This window comes from Acinonyx jubatus, chromosome C1 (genome assembly GCF_027475565.1).
Source record: "Acinonyx jubatus isolate Ajub_Pintada_27869175 chromosome C1, VMU_Ajub_asm_v1.0, whole genome shotgun sequence".
NCBI lineage: Eukaryota > Metazoa > Chordata > Mammalia > Carnivora > Felidae > Acinonyx > Acinonyx jubatus.
Window position 1 is genome coordinate 41998249 of NC_069381.1, and position 17507 is coordinate 42015755.

Here is a 17507-nt window from a genome sequence, read left to right on the forward strand (position 1 = left end):
TGCTTTTCCCCTAGATATCCACATGGCCAGCTCTCTTACTTCCTTAAAAGTTTCAGTGAGGCTTTTCCCAGTTACCGTACCTAAAATTCAACATTTCCTATCCTTTTTACTTGTTTACTCCTTTTTTCTCTATAACATATACCATAGGTTTTACTTGTTTGGTTTATGATCTGGTGTCCATACTGCGATGTAAGCTCTATGAGAGTAGAGATATTTTCCTGTTTTGTTCACTACTCGATCTCCAGCACCAGGAACAGTATCTGGAACAAAGCAGGGGCTCAATAAATGTTTGTGAATGAATGAATGAATGAATATTTATTTCTGTTGTGCTAGGTACTGTAAGGAACCCAGACAAAACTCAATACAGTGTAGAAATCACTACAGAATAGAAATATGTTACAGTCTAGAAAATGAATGCGGGATAGTTTTGATATTTTCCAAACTCTTGTTTCTTTACAAAGTTTCAGAATTAATAATGAGGCACCGGCTCCAGAACACGAAGTATAATTGTTATTCTGTATCAGTTAAGAGGAATTTTCCCTTTCTTTCGCACCTACCTGAATTGTAGCATCAGCTCAGCTAGAGCTGTAAGACTGTGCTTGAGCCTCCAGGATTCATTCATGAAACCCTCTTGTGTGTTTTCAGGTTTGAAGCAGCCAAGCTTGTCATGCAGTGGCTCTGCAACCATGAGGATCAAAACATGCAAAGGATGGCAGTTGCTATCATTTCCATCCTGGCTGCCAAGGTACCTGAACTCCTATGATTGAATGATTTTATGTAGGCAGCTATTTCCCATTACAGTTACTACTTCCCCCAAAATCTATATGCCAGAAAAGTTAGTACACCTCTTCGCCAGTCTGTTTGTTCAGTCTACATTCAATATTGCAGAACTGCATGTTAATCAAAGATTTTAGTCTGACCTTTAGAGTTTCTTACAGTGAATGATATTAAACTGACACTAACTAGGGGCACCTGGGTGGCTCGGTCGGTTAAGCGTCCGACTTCGGCTCAGGTCATGATCTCGCGGCCCGTGGGTTCGAGCCCCGCATCGGGCTTTGTGCTGACCACTCAGAGCCTGCAGCCTGTTTCAGATTCTGTGTCTCCCTCTCTCTGACCCTCCCCTGCTCATGCTCTGTCTCTCTCTGTCTCAAAAATAAATAAACATTAAAAAATAAATAAATAAATAAACTGACACTAACTAGTGAGTTCTTGGACATTTACTTTGTCATCTGTTTGCTTACAGCTTTCTACAGAACAAACTGCACAGCTTGGTGCTGAACTCTTCATTGTCAGGGTAAGTCTGTTATACCCTCTATGCAGATCATTAGAGAGTTTTCATTTTCATTGTTTTCAGGCAGTGTTGTGTTATCTTCTGGTATTTCATTACTTTTAACTGGATGTATTCACTTATTTTCATAGAGGTAGCTTTATTCCCTAACAGAGGTGGAAAGAGCCTTGAACTAGGAGTCCGATGACCTAGGATCTAACTTGTAAACTCAGTTTGTCAATTTAGACAAATTATGTGAACCATTGGAACCTAAATAAGCCTTAAGATCCTGTCTAGTTCTAAAATTCTGTTATTTTGTTATTTATGAAGAAAATGTAGACACTGTCATAGGCATAAGATTGTGCTACATGCTTTGGGGGGAAAAGATAATTTAGATAACTGACAAATGATTTTGCTTGCTTACACTCAGTTGAGGAGATGATATAGTGAACAATGAAAAGTTTAAAAGCTTTAAAGAAAATAAATATAAACAGTGTTCTTGGGAAGAGTGGGGGAAAGCAGTCCACTTCAGAGTTTCTTGTTACAATCCTGTCATGATGTATGTGAACAATAATGGTAGATAGAAAAGGCAAATGAAAGACTTCCCCTTTTTAAGATTTTATTTTTAAGTAATCTCTACACCTGACATGGGGCTCAACCCACAAGAGTCACACGCTCTACCGGCTGAGCCAGCCAGGCACCCCGAAAGATTCCCTTTTTTTATGATTTACGAGTTATGTATATAATGAGAAAGTCATTCCTTTGATAAATATGTATAGGATACTTAGCAAATTTCTACCACCTTACTAGATGAGGGATTCACATCGAATTATATCTATAATTTCTGTTCATAAGAGTAGTCTGTCTATAAGAAGTAGTAGAGAAAATAGTTATGTAGACATGGTTGTAATATAATCTACTAAGTATAATAATAGCAATATGAGTGAAAATAGTAATGTAAAGAGAGGAGAATGCTGTTGATGGTATGATAGAAAGAGTAGGAATTCTGGAGTCAACATATCTGGGTTTATTCCTAATTTTATCACTTACTAGCTGTAGTTTCTATAAACTACCTTATACAGTTATTATGAAGATTAAATGAAAAGGAAATTAAGATTAATTGAAGGGGTGGTGCCTGACCGGCTGTCAATAGAGCATGTGACTCTTATCTTGGGTCATTAGCTCAAGCCCCACATCGAGCATAGGGCTTACTTTAAAAAAAAATTAAGAAGGAATATATGCTAAGTACTTAGCACAAAATACAATATATATTAGATAAGTAGAAAAGGATGCTACTTTTACTTAGTTTTTACTATTTTCAGGAATGATATTTTTAGTTTTAAATATGGCTATTTATTGCTATGTATGTGTTTCAGTAATTTTGGCTGGAGGTATAGTTAAAGATTTTAAGGAAGTCATCCACTTACATGCTTTGGGGGAAAATTAAGCTTAGTTTAAGCGGAAATTAGTAGCAGTAGTAGTGGTAATCACTAGCTTTTTTTTTCTTTTTTTTAAGCTCTTAATTATCATCCACAATTTGCAGATGAGGAATCAAAGAATTAAATTAGCAAACAAGGTTACACAGATGCAAATTCTAGTACCACACTCTTAGGCACTATGCTTATTAAGTTACATAATTGCACCTAGATGTTTTTGTTTCTTAAAAACTTTTCCTGAATTGTATGTAACGTTAAGTAATAGTGTTCGTTAATGTTTTCTTGTATCTGTTTGAGCGGAGCACCCTTCCCCCCCCCCCAAATTATTATCTAAAAATGGAGTTATGGGTGCCTTATCTAGGTCTCAAAACATTCACTTTTCAAACTTAAATTTCTTAGGGTAAGGCTATAGTAGAAATGATTTACAAAGGGAATTTCAAAGCTGTGATGTTATTCAAAGCCAATGTAGATTTTAATTCTCTATTATATGTAATTTGTCCTTTTTTTTTTCTTAAGGAAAACTTAGAATTATATAGAATTAGGTCTCCCAATTCTTATTTTCTCATACTAAGTTGACTATGATCAAATTACTTAATATTTCTCACAATTTCCTTTCCCCCAAAAATGTGTATAACAGTATTACAATATAGGATATAATTTGCTGATGTTTATAATAAATGTTAGTTTCATTTCCCCTTCTCCCCCTCCACTTTTTTTATCCCAGGATCTGAAATGAATATATGCTATGACTGATTGGGTAAGATAGTTTGTCCTAAGCTTTAATCATTTTGCGTTTTATTTTATTTACAGGGTATTAGATTTTAGGGATGATGAGAATAATAAAGGATTTCTGAAGATCCTATATATTTTTTCTTGTTGAAGGAAAAATCTTATCCAAGAAGCTGGTTGTTGTACTTATAAAAACCTTTCTAGGAAATGTTTTAAGCCACAAGACCAATCCTCATGACTTGTAATTATTACCACCAATTGAAGTAACAGCTTAGTGATAAGAAATTCATTGTATTTTCCTTCTTTCAGCAACTTCTTCAAATAGTGAAACAGAAAACCAATCAAAATTCAGTGGACACTACTTTGAAGTTTACTTTGAGTGCACTTTGGAACCTCACAGATGAATCTCCAACCACTTGCAGACATTTTATTGAAAACCAAGGGTTAGAACTCTTCATGCGGGTTCTAGAGGTTAGAATGGGAATTTAGCCTATAGTTTTGACATTGATTGATTAAAATATTCATTTATTATATTTGATTCTTTACATAGTTATAGGTTTTTCTTTCTTTTTACAGTCTTTCCCAACTGAGTCATCCATTCAACAGAAAGTTCTAGGACTTTTGGTAAGATATAAATATTTCCTGCTAAATTCCAAGCTGTAATTAATTATTTTTCTTCTGAAATAATATATTGAAAGTTGTTTCTCTATTTGTAAACACTTAATGACATCAGAAAATACATACAATATAATAAAGTGGAAAAAAAAGCAGGCCATAAAACAATGTATACATATTAGGATTTTCACCACATTAAAAGGAAAAATATAAATTACATAATTTTCTGTATATTTTTTGGAATAATACAAAGCTTTATAGTGGGCCAATTTTACTTTTATAATCAGGGGGGAAAATCTCATTAAAAAATCTCACTAAATTGTAAGTGTTCTCACATGCTATGTTTGGTAATTAATAATTACTACTTAAAAGACTGCTTAACAAATTAGATATTCCAAGGGCACATGGGTGGCTCAGTCAGTTAAGTGTCCCAACTCTTGATTTCAGCTCAGGTCATGATCTCACAGTTTGTGAGTTCCAGCCCGGCATAGGGTGAGTTCGAGCCAGCTTCTGGTGAGCTCAAGCCCTGTTTCCAGTGAGCTCTGAGCCCTGCAGCGGGTGAACTTGAGTCCTGCTTCAGGCTGCAAGCTGACAGTGTGGAGCCTGCATGGGATTCTCTCTCTCCCTCTCTCTGCCCCTCATGGAATTCTCTTTTTACCTCTCTCTCTGCCCCTTGTTCACTCATGCTCTCTCTCTCTCTCAAAAATAAACAAACTAAAAAAAAAAGAGCTTAAATCACACACACACAAAATTAAAAAAACATAGTGAGCCCTCTAGGATTTGAGATAAAGGTGAAGGATCAAATGTTTTGTTAACTTTAATCACTGCAACATTAGAAACATGCCTGTGTGGTAAATGCTCTTTTTAGAGCAGATCTGTGCTTTTGAGGAATTAGATCATGGGAGGCATAGATTAGTGAGTAAAATATATATACATCAGTGTTTGTTTTATAGATGCAAGAGTATGAGATACTGAGCAATGAGAGATGGGTTTTGGGGAAAGCTAAGGGCTGGCATTTAAAGAAGACCTATCTGTTCACTGTGGCTTCAGATTAATATAAAGTAGAAAATGTAAAAAGACCTAAATTCCCAGAGATAGGGAAGTATTAAATAAATTAAGGTATTTGATTATTTTATTCAGGGTTCATAGGGATTATTAGATACAGAAGTTGGTTCACATCACCACAAGAGGAAAGGTGGAATTTATTTTAAGTATTCCATAAGGCTTTAAGAGAGCTTCCATAGGGCTTTAAAAATGCTTTTTTTAATTTCAAAAAGAATACATGCTTATTATAACTAGAATACATGCTTATAAATTCAAAAGTGTATTTGAAAAGCTTAAGACTCTGTCCCCAGACTTCAATCATTTTCATTTCCATGAGGTAATTAATATTAATACAACCTGGTGTGCTTTCTTCCAGATCTTTCTCCATTACTTTGTGTTTGAATTTTTTTTTCAATAACCTATTTTGAAATATTGCATCTAAATTTTTTGTGATCAGAGAACATACTTTGATGTGAGTCCTTTGGAATTTATTGAGACTTGTGTATGACCCAGAATATGATCTTTGTAAATGTTCCGTGTGTAGTATGGAGCCTGCTTTGGATTCTCTCTCTCTTTCTCTCTTTGCCCTACCCCCCGCACATGCACACATGGGTCCATGCACTCTCTCTCTCAGTAAATAAAATGTTAAGAAAGAAGAAAAATGAATGGAAATGCCTTTTCATATTTGTATATGTGAGATTAGAGAGGAGCGATGATTAATCATTGATGCTGGTGGAAAAATAGATTATACACGTTCATGTAGTGTATAGTTAAACTTGTCTCTTCTACTCTCTTTTTCATAGTTGAAGAAGAAAACTTGTTAGTCATTACAGAGAATACATTTGGACATGATGCCTTTCACTTTCATTTATTATAAAATGACTTAAGCTAAGGAACAAGTAGTCTCTTAATAATCCAAAGTTCAGTGTTTTGGTTCCTAAGAAATGGAATCAACATGTTAGGAAGAAAATTACTGTTTCATAGTAGATCAAATTAAGTTTTAAGAATGAGGATTAATCTTCAGAGCAGTATGTTAAGTTGGATCTTAGATCCTTCAGACCCATAATCTAAATTGGAAACCCCTCAGTTGTTTCCCATGCGAACAGAGGTCTTCCTTATGTACTGTGTAAGGAAGCCATCACACCCCAAGCCCAGATAAAACGTCTACCTTATATAGGCCAGCAGTCAAACTTTGGCGTTCAGTGGAGGTCTAAGGCTGTGAAATTTTTAAGACACAAATTACTATAATGAGGGGTGGCTGGCTGGCTTAGTTGGTAGAGCACGTGACTCTTGATATCAGGGTTGTAGGTTCAAGCCCCATGTTAGGTGCAGAGATTACTTAAAAATAAAAAATCTTAAAAAACGATCACTATATTGCTCAAAGGGATGCTTTTTTGCCTTCATTTTATTTATGCTCTCCACATTATTCAGAACTGCTAATCCCTTTGTCCTTTTGATACACTCACCCCTCTCTGCTTTCTTGATAACCAAACTTTCCTGGTTTTTCTTCAACCTCTGTTACTGTTGCTTCTCAGCTTGGAGTTTCTCCAGACCACACAGATGGTATAAATTTGAACTACAATCTTGCATGAGGACAGCCCCTTATTGAAAATGGCAAGAGAAGACTTTTCCTTTTAGGCCAGATCCCAGATTACAATAGGCCTCTTGTTCATTCACCTATGTCAGTCTACTCTTTTTCTGAGGTGTGATACTTTGAAAGTCCTTGTCTTATATGTGAAGTCTTAGTTCCAGTTTTTAGCCTTACTTTCTGCCTTTGCATGGCTATTAAAACCCAGTGCTCTTGACTCTACAAGTCAGTGATGGCCTGTTACTGCTCTGGTTTGGTTCCCTATTTGCTTTTTATCCCATCAGGTTACATATTTAAAGGTTGTTGGATCACCTAGGTGGCTCAGTCAGTTAAGTGTCTGATGCTTGATTTTGGCTCAGCTCATGATCAAGTCTTAGTTCATGGGATTGAGCCCCACATCCAACCTCTGTGCTGGCAGCACGGAGCCTGCTTTAGATTCTCTCTTTCCCTCTCTCTCTGCCCACCAACCCCCTTGTGCTCACATGCTCTCTCAAATAAATAAACATTTTGAAAATAAATAAATAAACAAACAAATAAATAAAGGTTGTTAGCTGTTTTCCCACTATCACTTCTAAATATTTTATAGCAGGGGATTTTTTAGGTTATCCTCCTCATCATTTTGCCTGAAAAAGGAACTCACTACTGTTTCTGTATTATTTTATTGTTTTGGGAGGAGAGAAAATAAATCACCCATAAGCACACTGTGCTAACATAACAAAAGTCTTCACCTTTTATGTATATGCAGATACATGTTTTTTTTTCAATGTTTATTTATTTTTGAGACAGAGAGACAGAACGCGCGTGGGCACAAGTCAGGGAGGGGAGAGAGAAGAAGACAGATTATCTGAAGCGGGCTCTGCACTGACAGATGAGGGGCTCATACTCACAAACTGTGAGATCATGACCTGAGCCAAAGTCAGACACTTAACCAACTGAGCAACCCAGGCGCCCCTGCAGATATGTGTTTAAATTGTTACAATCTCTGTTCCTTCTTAGAATACAAATGGTCATTTAGCCATTATGCATATTACTTCAATTTTTATATCTTCTTTTTTTCCAGAATAATATAGCTGAAGTGCAAGAATTGCATTCTGAATTAATGTGGAAGGATTTTATAGACCACATCAGTAGCCTTCTGCATAGTGTTGAAGTGGAAGTCAGTTACTTTGCAGCTGGAATTATTGCCCATTTAATATCTAGAGGTGAACAAGCTTGGACATTGAGCCGTAGCCAGAGGAATTCTCTTCTGGATGATCTGGTAAGGTCATTTGGTGTTTTCTAGAAGCATACAAACAAACATTCATCGTAGTTAAGCTATCAGAGTTTCATAATGCAATAATGCAGTGCTGAATAAATATTGTATTCTTTCTTGTGTGTCTTGTGTCTTGCAGCATTCAGCTATTTTGAAATGGCCAACTCCAGAGTGTGAGATGGTAGCATACAGGTAATTAGCAAGATAATTAATATTAAGCCCTTAACCTAGTCATTTCGCTTGCTTGGAGATTATTCCTACCAGGTGTATAATGTATTTTCCCTCAGGCATCTATCTTCTTACTGGTTTTAAAAGGATTGAAATATTTTCACTTTTTTCTGTTACCTGTCATTCATCATTTCTTCTTTCATTTCACATTTATTGAAGAAAGTGCCAAGGACCTGTTCTATGCTCTTAAAATTCAAAGATGAGTAAGACATGTTGCCTACATTGAAGAGGCAGAGGAGAGAATAGGTGAACTAGTAGATAAAATTATGGAAAAAGAGGAAGCTGAGAAAAAGAGAGATAAAAAATCCAGGAGTATGAGGGGAAAATTAGAGAACTAAGTGATGCACTAAAAGAAATAATCTACGCATAATTGGTATTCCAGAGGAGGAAGAGGGAGGGAAAGGTGCTGAAGGTGTACTTGAAGAAATAATAGCTGAGAACTTCCCTGATCTGGGGAAGGAAAAAGGCATTGAAATCCAAGAGTCACAGAGAACTCCCTTCAGATGTAATTTGAATTGATCTTCTGCACGACATATCATAGTGAAACTGGCAAAATACAAGGATAAAGAGAAAATTCTGAAAGCAGCTAGGGATAAACGTGCTCTAACATATAAAGGGAAACAGATAAGACTCGTGACGGATCTCTCTACTGAAACTTGGCAGGCCAGAAAGGAATGGCAGGAAATCTTCAATGTGATGAACAGAAAATATATGCAGCCGAGAATCCTTTATCCAGCAAATCTGTCATTTAGAATAGAAGGAGAGATAAAGGTCTTCCCAAGCAAACAAAACCTGAAGGAATTCATCACCACTAAACCAGCCCTACAAGAGATCCTAAGGGGGATCCTGTGAGACAAAGTACCAGAGACAACGCTACAAGCATGAAACCTATAGACATCACAATGACTCTAAACTCATATCTTTCTATAATAACACTGAATGTAAATGGACTAAATGCACCAACCAAAAGACATAGGGTATCAGAATGGATAAAAAAATAAGACCCACCTATTTGCTGTCTACAAGAAACTCATTTTAGACCTGAGGACACCTTCAGATTGAAAGTGAGGGGATGATGAACTATTTATCATGCTACTGGAAGTCAAAAGAGAGCTGGAGTAGCCATACTTATATCAGACAAACTAGACTTTAAAGGCTGTAACAAGAGATGAAGAAGGGCATTATATAATAATTACAGGGTCTATCCATCAGGAAGAGCTAACAATTATAAATGTCTATGCGCCGAATATGGGAGCCCCCAAATATATAAAACAATTACTCACAAAAATAAGCAACCTTATTGATAAGAATGTGGTAATTGCAGGGGACTTTAACACCCCACTTACAGCAATGGATAGATCATCTAGACACATGGTCAATAAAGAAACAAGGGCCCTGAATGATATATTGGATCAGATGGACTTGACAGATATATTTAGAACTCTGCATCCCAAAGCAACAGAATATACTTTCTTCTCGAGTACACATGGAACATTCTCCAATATCACATCCTGGGTCACAAAACAGCCCTTCATAAGTATAAAAGAACTGAGATCATACCATGCACACTTTCAGATCACAATGCTATGAAGCTTGAAATCAACCACAAGAAAAAGTCTGGAAAACCTCCAAAAGCATGGAGGTTAAAGAACACCCTACCAAAGAATGAATGGGTCAACCAGGCAATTAGAGAAGAAATTTAAAAATATATGGAAACAAACAAAAATGAAAATACAACAATCCAAACACTTTGGGATGCAGCAAAGGCAGTCCTGAGAGGAAAATACATTGCAATCCAGGCCTATCTCAAGAAACAAGAAAAATCCCAAATACAAAATCTAACAACACACCTAAAGGAAATAGAAGCAGAACAACAAAGACAGGCTAAACCCAGCAGAAGAAGAGAAATAATAAAGACCAGAGCAGAAATAAACAATATAGAATCTAAAAAAACTGTAGAGCAGATCAATGAAACCAAGAGTTGTTTTTTTGAAAAAATAAACAAAATTGATAAACCTCTAGCCAGGCTTCTCAAAAAGAAAATGGAGATGACCCAAATAGATAAAATCATGAATGAAAATGGAATTATTACACCAATCCCTCAGAAATACAAGCAATTATCAGGGAATACTATGAAAAACTATATGCCAACAAACTGGACAACCTGGAAGAAATGGACAAATTCCTAAACACCCACACACTTCCAAAACTCAATCAGGAGGAAATAGAAAGCTTGAACAGACCCATAACCAGTGAAGAAATTGAATCAGTTATCAAAAACTTCCCAACAAATAAGAGTCCAGGACCAGATGGCTTCCCAGGGGAGTTCTACCAGACGTTCAAGGCAGAGATAATACCTATCCTTCTCAAGCTATTCCAAAAAATAGAAAGGGAAGGAAAACTTCCAGACTCATTCTATGAAGCCAGTATTACTTTGATTCCTAAACCAGACAGAGACACAGTAAAAAAAAAGAACTATAGGCCAATATCCCTGATGAGAATGGATGCAAAAATTCTCAATAAGATACTAGCAAATCGAATTCAACAGCATATAAAAAGAATTATTCACCATGATCAAGTGGGATTCATTCCTGGAATGCAGGGCTGGTTCAACATTCGCAAATCAATCAACGTGATACATCACATTAATAAAAGAAAAGGTGAGAACCATATGATCCTGTCAATCGATGCAGAAAAAGCATTTGACAAAATTCAGCATCCTTTCTTAATAAAAACCCTCGAGAAAGTCGGGATAGAAAGAACATACTTAAACACCATAAAAGCCATTTATGAAAAGCCCACAGCTAACATCATCCTCAATGGGCAAAAACTGAGAGCTTTTTCCCTGAGATCAGGAACACGACAGGGATGTCCACTCTCACCGCTGTTGTTTAACATAGTGTTGGAAGTGCTAGCATCAGCAATCAGACAACAAAAGGAAATCAAAGGCATCAAAATTGGCAGAGATGAAGTTAAGCTTTCACTTTTTGCAGACGACATGCTATTATACATGGAAAATCCGATTGACTCCACCAAAAGTCTGCTAGAACTGATACATGAATTCAGCAGTTGCAGGATATAAAATCAATGTACAGAAATCAGTTGCATTCTTATACACTAATAATGAAACAACAGAAAGACAAATAAAGAAACTGATCCCATTCACAATTGCACCAAGAAGCATAAAATACCTAGGAATAAACCTGACCAAAGATGTAAAAAATCTGTATGCTGAAAACTATAGAAAGCTTATGAAGGAAATTGAAGAAGATATAAAGAAATGGAAAAACATTCCGTGCTCATGGGTTGGAAGAATAAATATTGTCAAAATGTCAATACTACCCAAAGCTATCTACACACTCAATGCAATCCCAATCAAAATTGCACCAGCATTCTTCTCGAAGCTAGAACAAGCAATCCTAAAACTCCTATGGAACCATAAAAGGCCCCAAATAGCCAAAGTAATTTTGAAGAAAAAGACCAAAGCAGGAGGCATCACAATCCCAGACTTTAGCCTCTACTACAAAACTGTAATCATCAAGACAGCATGGTATTGGCATAAAACAGACACATAGACCAATGGAATAGAATAGAAACCCCAGAACTAGACCCACAAAAGTATGGCCATCTAATCTTTGACAAAGCAGGAAAGAATATCCAATGGAAAAAAGACAGTCTCTTTAACAAATGGTGCTGGGAGAACTGGACAGCAACATGCAGAAGGTTGAAACTAGACCACTTTCTCACACCATTCACAAAAATAAACTCAAAATGGATAAAGGACCTGAATGTGAGACAGGAAACCATCAAAACCCTAGAGGAGAAAACAGGAAAAGACCTCTCTGACCTCAGCCGTAGCAATTTCTTACTTGACACATCCCCAAAGGCAAGGGAATTAAAAGCAAAAATGAACTATTGGGACCTCATGAAGATAAAAAGCTTCTGCACAGCAAAGGAGACAATCAACAAAACTAAAAGGCAACCAACGGAATGGGAAAAGATATTTGCAAATGACATATCAGACAAAGGGCTAGTATCCGAAATGTATAAAGAGCTCACCAAACTCCACACCCAAAAAACAAATAATCCAGTGAAGAAATGGGCAGAAAACATGAATAGACATTTCTCTAAAGAAGACATCCGATGGCCAACAGGCACATGAAAAGATGCTCAACGTCGCTCCTCATCAGGGAAATAATCAAAACCACACTCAGATATCACCTCCCGCCAGTCAGAGTGGCCAAAATGAACAAATCAGGAGACTACAGATGCTGGAGAGGATGTGGAGAAACAGGAACCCTCTTGCACTGTTGGTGGGAATGCAAACTGGTGCAGTTGCTCTGGAAAACAGTGTGGAGGTTCCTCAAAAAATTAAAAACAGACCTACCCTATGACCTAGCAGTAGCATTGCTAGGAATTTACCCAAGGGATACAGGAGTACTGATGCATAGGGGCACTTGTACCCCATGTTTATAGCAGCACTCTCAACAATAGCCAAATTATGGAAAGAACCTAAATGTCCATCAAGTGATGAATGGATAAAGAAATTGTGGTTTATATACACAATGGAGTACTACGTGGCAATGAGAAAGAATGAAATATGGTCCTTTGTAGCAACGTGGATGGAACTGGAGAGTGTTATTCTGAGTGAAATAAGCCATACAGAGAAAGACAGATACCATATGTTTTCACTCTTATGTGGATTCTGAGAAACTTAACAGGAACCCATAGGGGAGGGGAAGGAGAAAAACGAGAGAGAGAGGTTAGAGTGGGAGAGAGCTAAAGCATAAGAGACTCTTAAAAACTGAGAACAAACTGAGGGCTGTTAGGGGGTGGGAGATGGGTATTGAAGAGGGCATCTTTTGGGATGAGCACTGGGTGTTGTATGGAAACCAATTTGACAATAAATTTCATATATTTAAAAAAAAAAGATGAATCCAATAAACTAATCTGGAAAAAAAAAAAAAAGACATGTTGCCTACAGACAAGAACCTTACAGCCTAGTGAGAGACACCAAATGTGAATCAGACATAATTCACTATTAAGCTAGTTATATACATAGGATGCTATGAAATTAAAGATGACAGTACTTAAATGCAATGGAAAATGGTAAAAAGCTTCCAGAGGAAGTAAATTATGAGCTGAATTTTGAGAGATAACTAAGTAGGGGCAGAAGATTTTAGGAAGAAGAGATAATGTCTTAATGCAAAGAGGTCCAGGACAAGATGATACACCAGGTAGCACCAGGTTAGTTTGTGGAAACAGTTTGTGATAATTTCTTAAAGTGCATATTGGATGACTCACTGATTATGACAGGTGACTTCAGAGCTAAGTTACTAATTTCCTGAAGGACTCCATATTGCCATATAAATAACATTATTGCATCTTATTTTTGTTCTCTACTTCACAAATGCTGATAGTGCCAACATTTTTGATTCCCCCAACTTATGTTCTATCTATTTTGGAGCAGAAGGCAGAGGCCTGGTAGAAATTGAAAGGCTGGTATTCACTTTCGTGGTGTTCTACCAGATAGTTGCCAATTAACTCCTCCTTTTCTCAGTTTCCAAAACAAGGTCTGTTCTTAAATGTTTATCTTCAATACCAAAAGAGTATTTCCAAAAAAATATTTCTGCCAGTACCTTGTTCTGATCACCTTCCAACTTTTGTACCAAAACTTTATATGAATATGATCCTTTCTCAAGTGTCTCAAGACAAGGAAAAAATGCTCTATAATTCATTTATATTAGTTTAAAAATAGTTGGGTGAAATTTCTAGTATGAAAAACTCAGGAATTATTGCTTTAGAAATGACACTAAGTATAGGATGTAACTTTATTTTTTTTCTTTTGAAACTTTAGGTCCTTTAATCCATTTTTCCCTTTACTTGGCTGTTTCACAACACCAGGAGTCCAGCTATGGGCAGTTTGGGCCATGCAACATGTCTGCAGCAAGAATCGTATGTACCAAAAAGAGAACTATGTTTTTCTTTTTCAAGTGATATTCTCCTTACACAAGAAAGCCATTTCTAAATGGTATATTTAAAAAAAATTTTTTTTTTACCTTTGTTTATTTTTGAGAGACAGAGACAGAGCACAAGTAGGGGAGGGGCAGAGAGAGAGGGAGACACAGAATCCAAAGCAGGCTGCAGGCTCCAAGCTGTCAGCACAGAGTCCAACGTGGGGCTCGAACTCACAAATCGCAAGATCATGACCTGAGCCAAAGTCGGACGCCTAACCGACTAAGCCACCCAGGTGCCCTTTAAATGGTATATTGAAGTGATTTTTTTTTTTTAAGGACACAGATTTTAAAAGACACAATATAAGAACCTTTAGGGGTGCCTGGCTGGCTCAGTTGGTAGAGCATGCAACTTTTGATCTCAGGATCATGAGTTCAAGCCCCACCCACACTGGGTGCAGAGATTACTTAAGAGAGAATCTTAGGTTATAAACTAAATTTATTCTTTCAGAATTATCTCAGTAATACTAGATACTGAATGACAGTGATGAATGAGACACTGTTCTGACGTCATGGAGTATAAAAATTAGGTTCCTACATGGGGTGCCTGGGCGGCTCAGTTAGCTAAACGTCTGACACTTGACCTCAGCTCAAGTCATGATCTCAGGTTGTGAGTTCAAGCTCCCGTGCTGGGCCTTTAAAAAAAAAAAAAAAAAAAAGGAGCCTATAGTGAGTCCATCTGCTAATCAAAAGTTTTAAGGTGATCCAGTGATTATGGTACATTTCAGTGCCCAGTCCTCATCCACACAAAACTTCATTGTTTAAGACATTGCTGTCTGCACTCATGGTCTCTGGAGAAGCAAGAATTTGGATCAGATTCCATATTATTCTTTTTTGAGGGTTATGATACAACTCTTTGTTGGTTATTTATTAATAAAATTCATTCCATTAAATGATTTGAAACACTGCAGAAAAAACGCTTTAATAGTAGAAACATTTTAATACAGTATAAATTAAAATATTTGAAATTCGGGGTGCCTGGGTGACTCAGTCGATTGTGTCTGACTTCGGCTCAGGTCATGATCTTGGGGTTTGTGGATTTGAGCCCCACGTCGGGCTCTTTGCTGACAGCTCAGAGCCTGGAGCCTGCTTCAGATCTGTGTCTCCCTCTCTTTCTGTTCCTCCCCAACTCGTGCTCTGTCTCTCTCTCTCTCTCTCAAAAATAAATACACATTAAAAACATTTTTTTTTTTTAGTATTTAAAGTTAGAGATCAGGACCAAGGAAAAATAATTGGAAAAGAAATTAAATGTTATAGGGAAAATAGTAGAATATAAATATATAGACCATACATGGTGATTCATGTTCTTTTTGTGGCTGGGCTGCAAATAATGAGCTACATAGTTCTCTTTACATATAAGGAGGAAATACCATTCCATATCCTTACAGGGAAGTAAAGCTTTTCTGGGCAATTAACTACAAATTAAATTTTTTTTTACAGAACCTCAATAGGGATGATATTATAAATGGACTCATATAGGAAGTGTGAGAGTTGTTTTTAACAATAGTGATGTAGTAAATAGCAGTAACATCTTACAAGATACCTTCTTATTCTTTGATGAAAACTCAGTGCATAACACAAAAAGGCAATTCAGTGAAAGCTCTTTTATGTGAGAATCACAGAGGACAGGGGTTTAGGGAATGGGATGTGATAAAGAAAACTGCCTTGTACCCAGCTAAACTTCTACCTGGGAGCTTTTCTTTTTTTTTTTTTTTTTATTTTTTTTTGTTAAAAATTTTTTTTTTAACGTTTTATTTATTTTTGAGACAGAGAGAGACAGAGCATGAACGGGGGAGGGTCAGAGAGAGGGAGACACAGAATCTGAAACAGGCTCCGGGCTCTGAGCTGTCAGCACAAAGCCCGATGCGGGGCTTGAACTCACTGACCGCGAGATCATGACCTGAGCCGAAGTCGGCCGCTTAACCGACTGAGCCACCCAGGCGCCCCTACCTGGGAGCTTTTCTGACCCCTCCTACTATATTCCCCAGTTCATTCATAGACACTTCCTCTGGGGTGCCTGGGTGGCTCAGCCGGTTAAGCTTCTAACTCCTGGTTTTCACTCAGGTCATGATCTCATGATTTGTGAGTTTGAGCCCCACATCAGGCTCTGTGCTGATGATGAGGAGCCTGCCTGGGATTCTCTCTCTCTCCCTCTCTCTTTGCCCCGCTCACACTGTCTCTCCCCCCCCCTCAAAATAAATAAGCTTAAAAAAATTGAGACTGCCTCAATAGCTATATTAAACTGCCTCTGATCCAAAAATTTCCTCCTTTTATTGTCCTTACAGGTTCTGAGAACTCTCTAGTTTCTTAACACCTATCACATAAGTATTTATTTTTGTTATTACTTTTAAGTGTTGATGTTCTTTTAAGTTTATTCTGTGGATGATCACCATGAAAAATTTATTCCAAAATGCACTGTAGGGGTGCCTGTCTGGCTCAGTCAGTGGACCATGTGACTCTTGATCTTGGGGTTGTGAGTTCGAGCCCCCTGTTGAATGTAGAGATTATTTAAAAAAATGCAAATAAACAAAATGCACTGTAATTGGAGAATGTTAGAATATTTATCTCCAATTCAAGTAGTTTCAGTTTCTATATTCCTGCTTCCCTGGCTTATTTTGTTTATATTTAAATGGAATTGACTTCTCAGTTTGCATTAAAAGTTCTAATGCTGCTTATAGCTTTTAATAATTAAGAGATAGTATAGCATAGTAGCAAAAGCACACAGGAATCTACCTGGATTCAAATCATGTTCCAGCGCTTATGTATGACATCTTGAAGAAATCAGTAAGCCTGGGGCTGCAGTTTCACGTTTGTTAAATGGGAATAATAATAGTACCTATATCACACATTATAATGAGTATTTTCCCGTATTTTAGAAAGTTTTTGACAACATGATTTTTAGTAATCACATAATCTTTATTGTATGGTATATTAGTTTCCTAGTACTACCATAACAAAGTACCACATGTGGGTGACTTAAAACAACAGGAATGTTTGTCTTTCCGTTCTGGAGGCTTGAAGTCTAAAATCAAGGTGTCTTTAGGGCCATACTTTCTGGGACAGCTCTAGGGAAGAATTCTTCCTTGCTTCTTCTAGCTTCTGATGTGTGCTACCAATCCTTAGCATTCCTTGGCTTTACACACATCACTCCTGTCCGATGACCATCTTGTCCACATGTCTTCACATTGTTTTCTGTGTATGTTTCTGTGTCCAAATCTCCCCTTTTCATAAAAGAACACCAGTCATAATGGATTAAGGTCCACTCTAATGACTTCATCTTAACTAATTATATTAGCAACAACTCGATTTCCAAATAAAGTCACATTCTGAAGTA

The 17507-nt window shown here is 37.0% G+C and overlaps 1 protein-coding gene across 1 annotated transcript in view; it reads left to right on the forward strand.

Moving 5' to 3' along the window:
- Positions 1-17507, forward strand: part of ZYG11B (zyg-11 family member B, cell cycle regulator) — a 91137-nt gene that overhangs the window by 53162 nt on the left and 20468 nt on the right. Inside the window, exons 7-13 of the mRNA XM_015086232.3 lie at positions 646-745; positions 1244-1294; positions 3742-3903; positions 4009-4056; positions 7740-7937; positions 8071-8123; positions 14017-14114. Coding sequence (XP_014941718.2) covers positions 646-745; positions 1244-1294; positions 3742-3903; positions 4009-4056; positions 7740-7937; positions 8071-8123; positions 14017-14114 — 710 coding nt within the window. The remainder of the gene's footprint in view (positions 1-645; positions 746-1243; positions 1295-3741; positions 3904-4008; positions 4057-7739; positions 7938-8070; positions 8124-14016; positions 14115-17507) is intronic.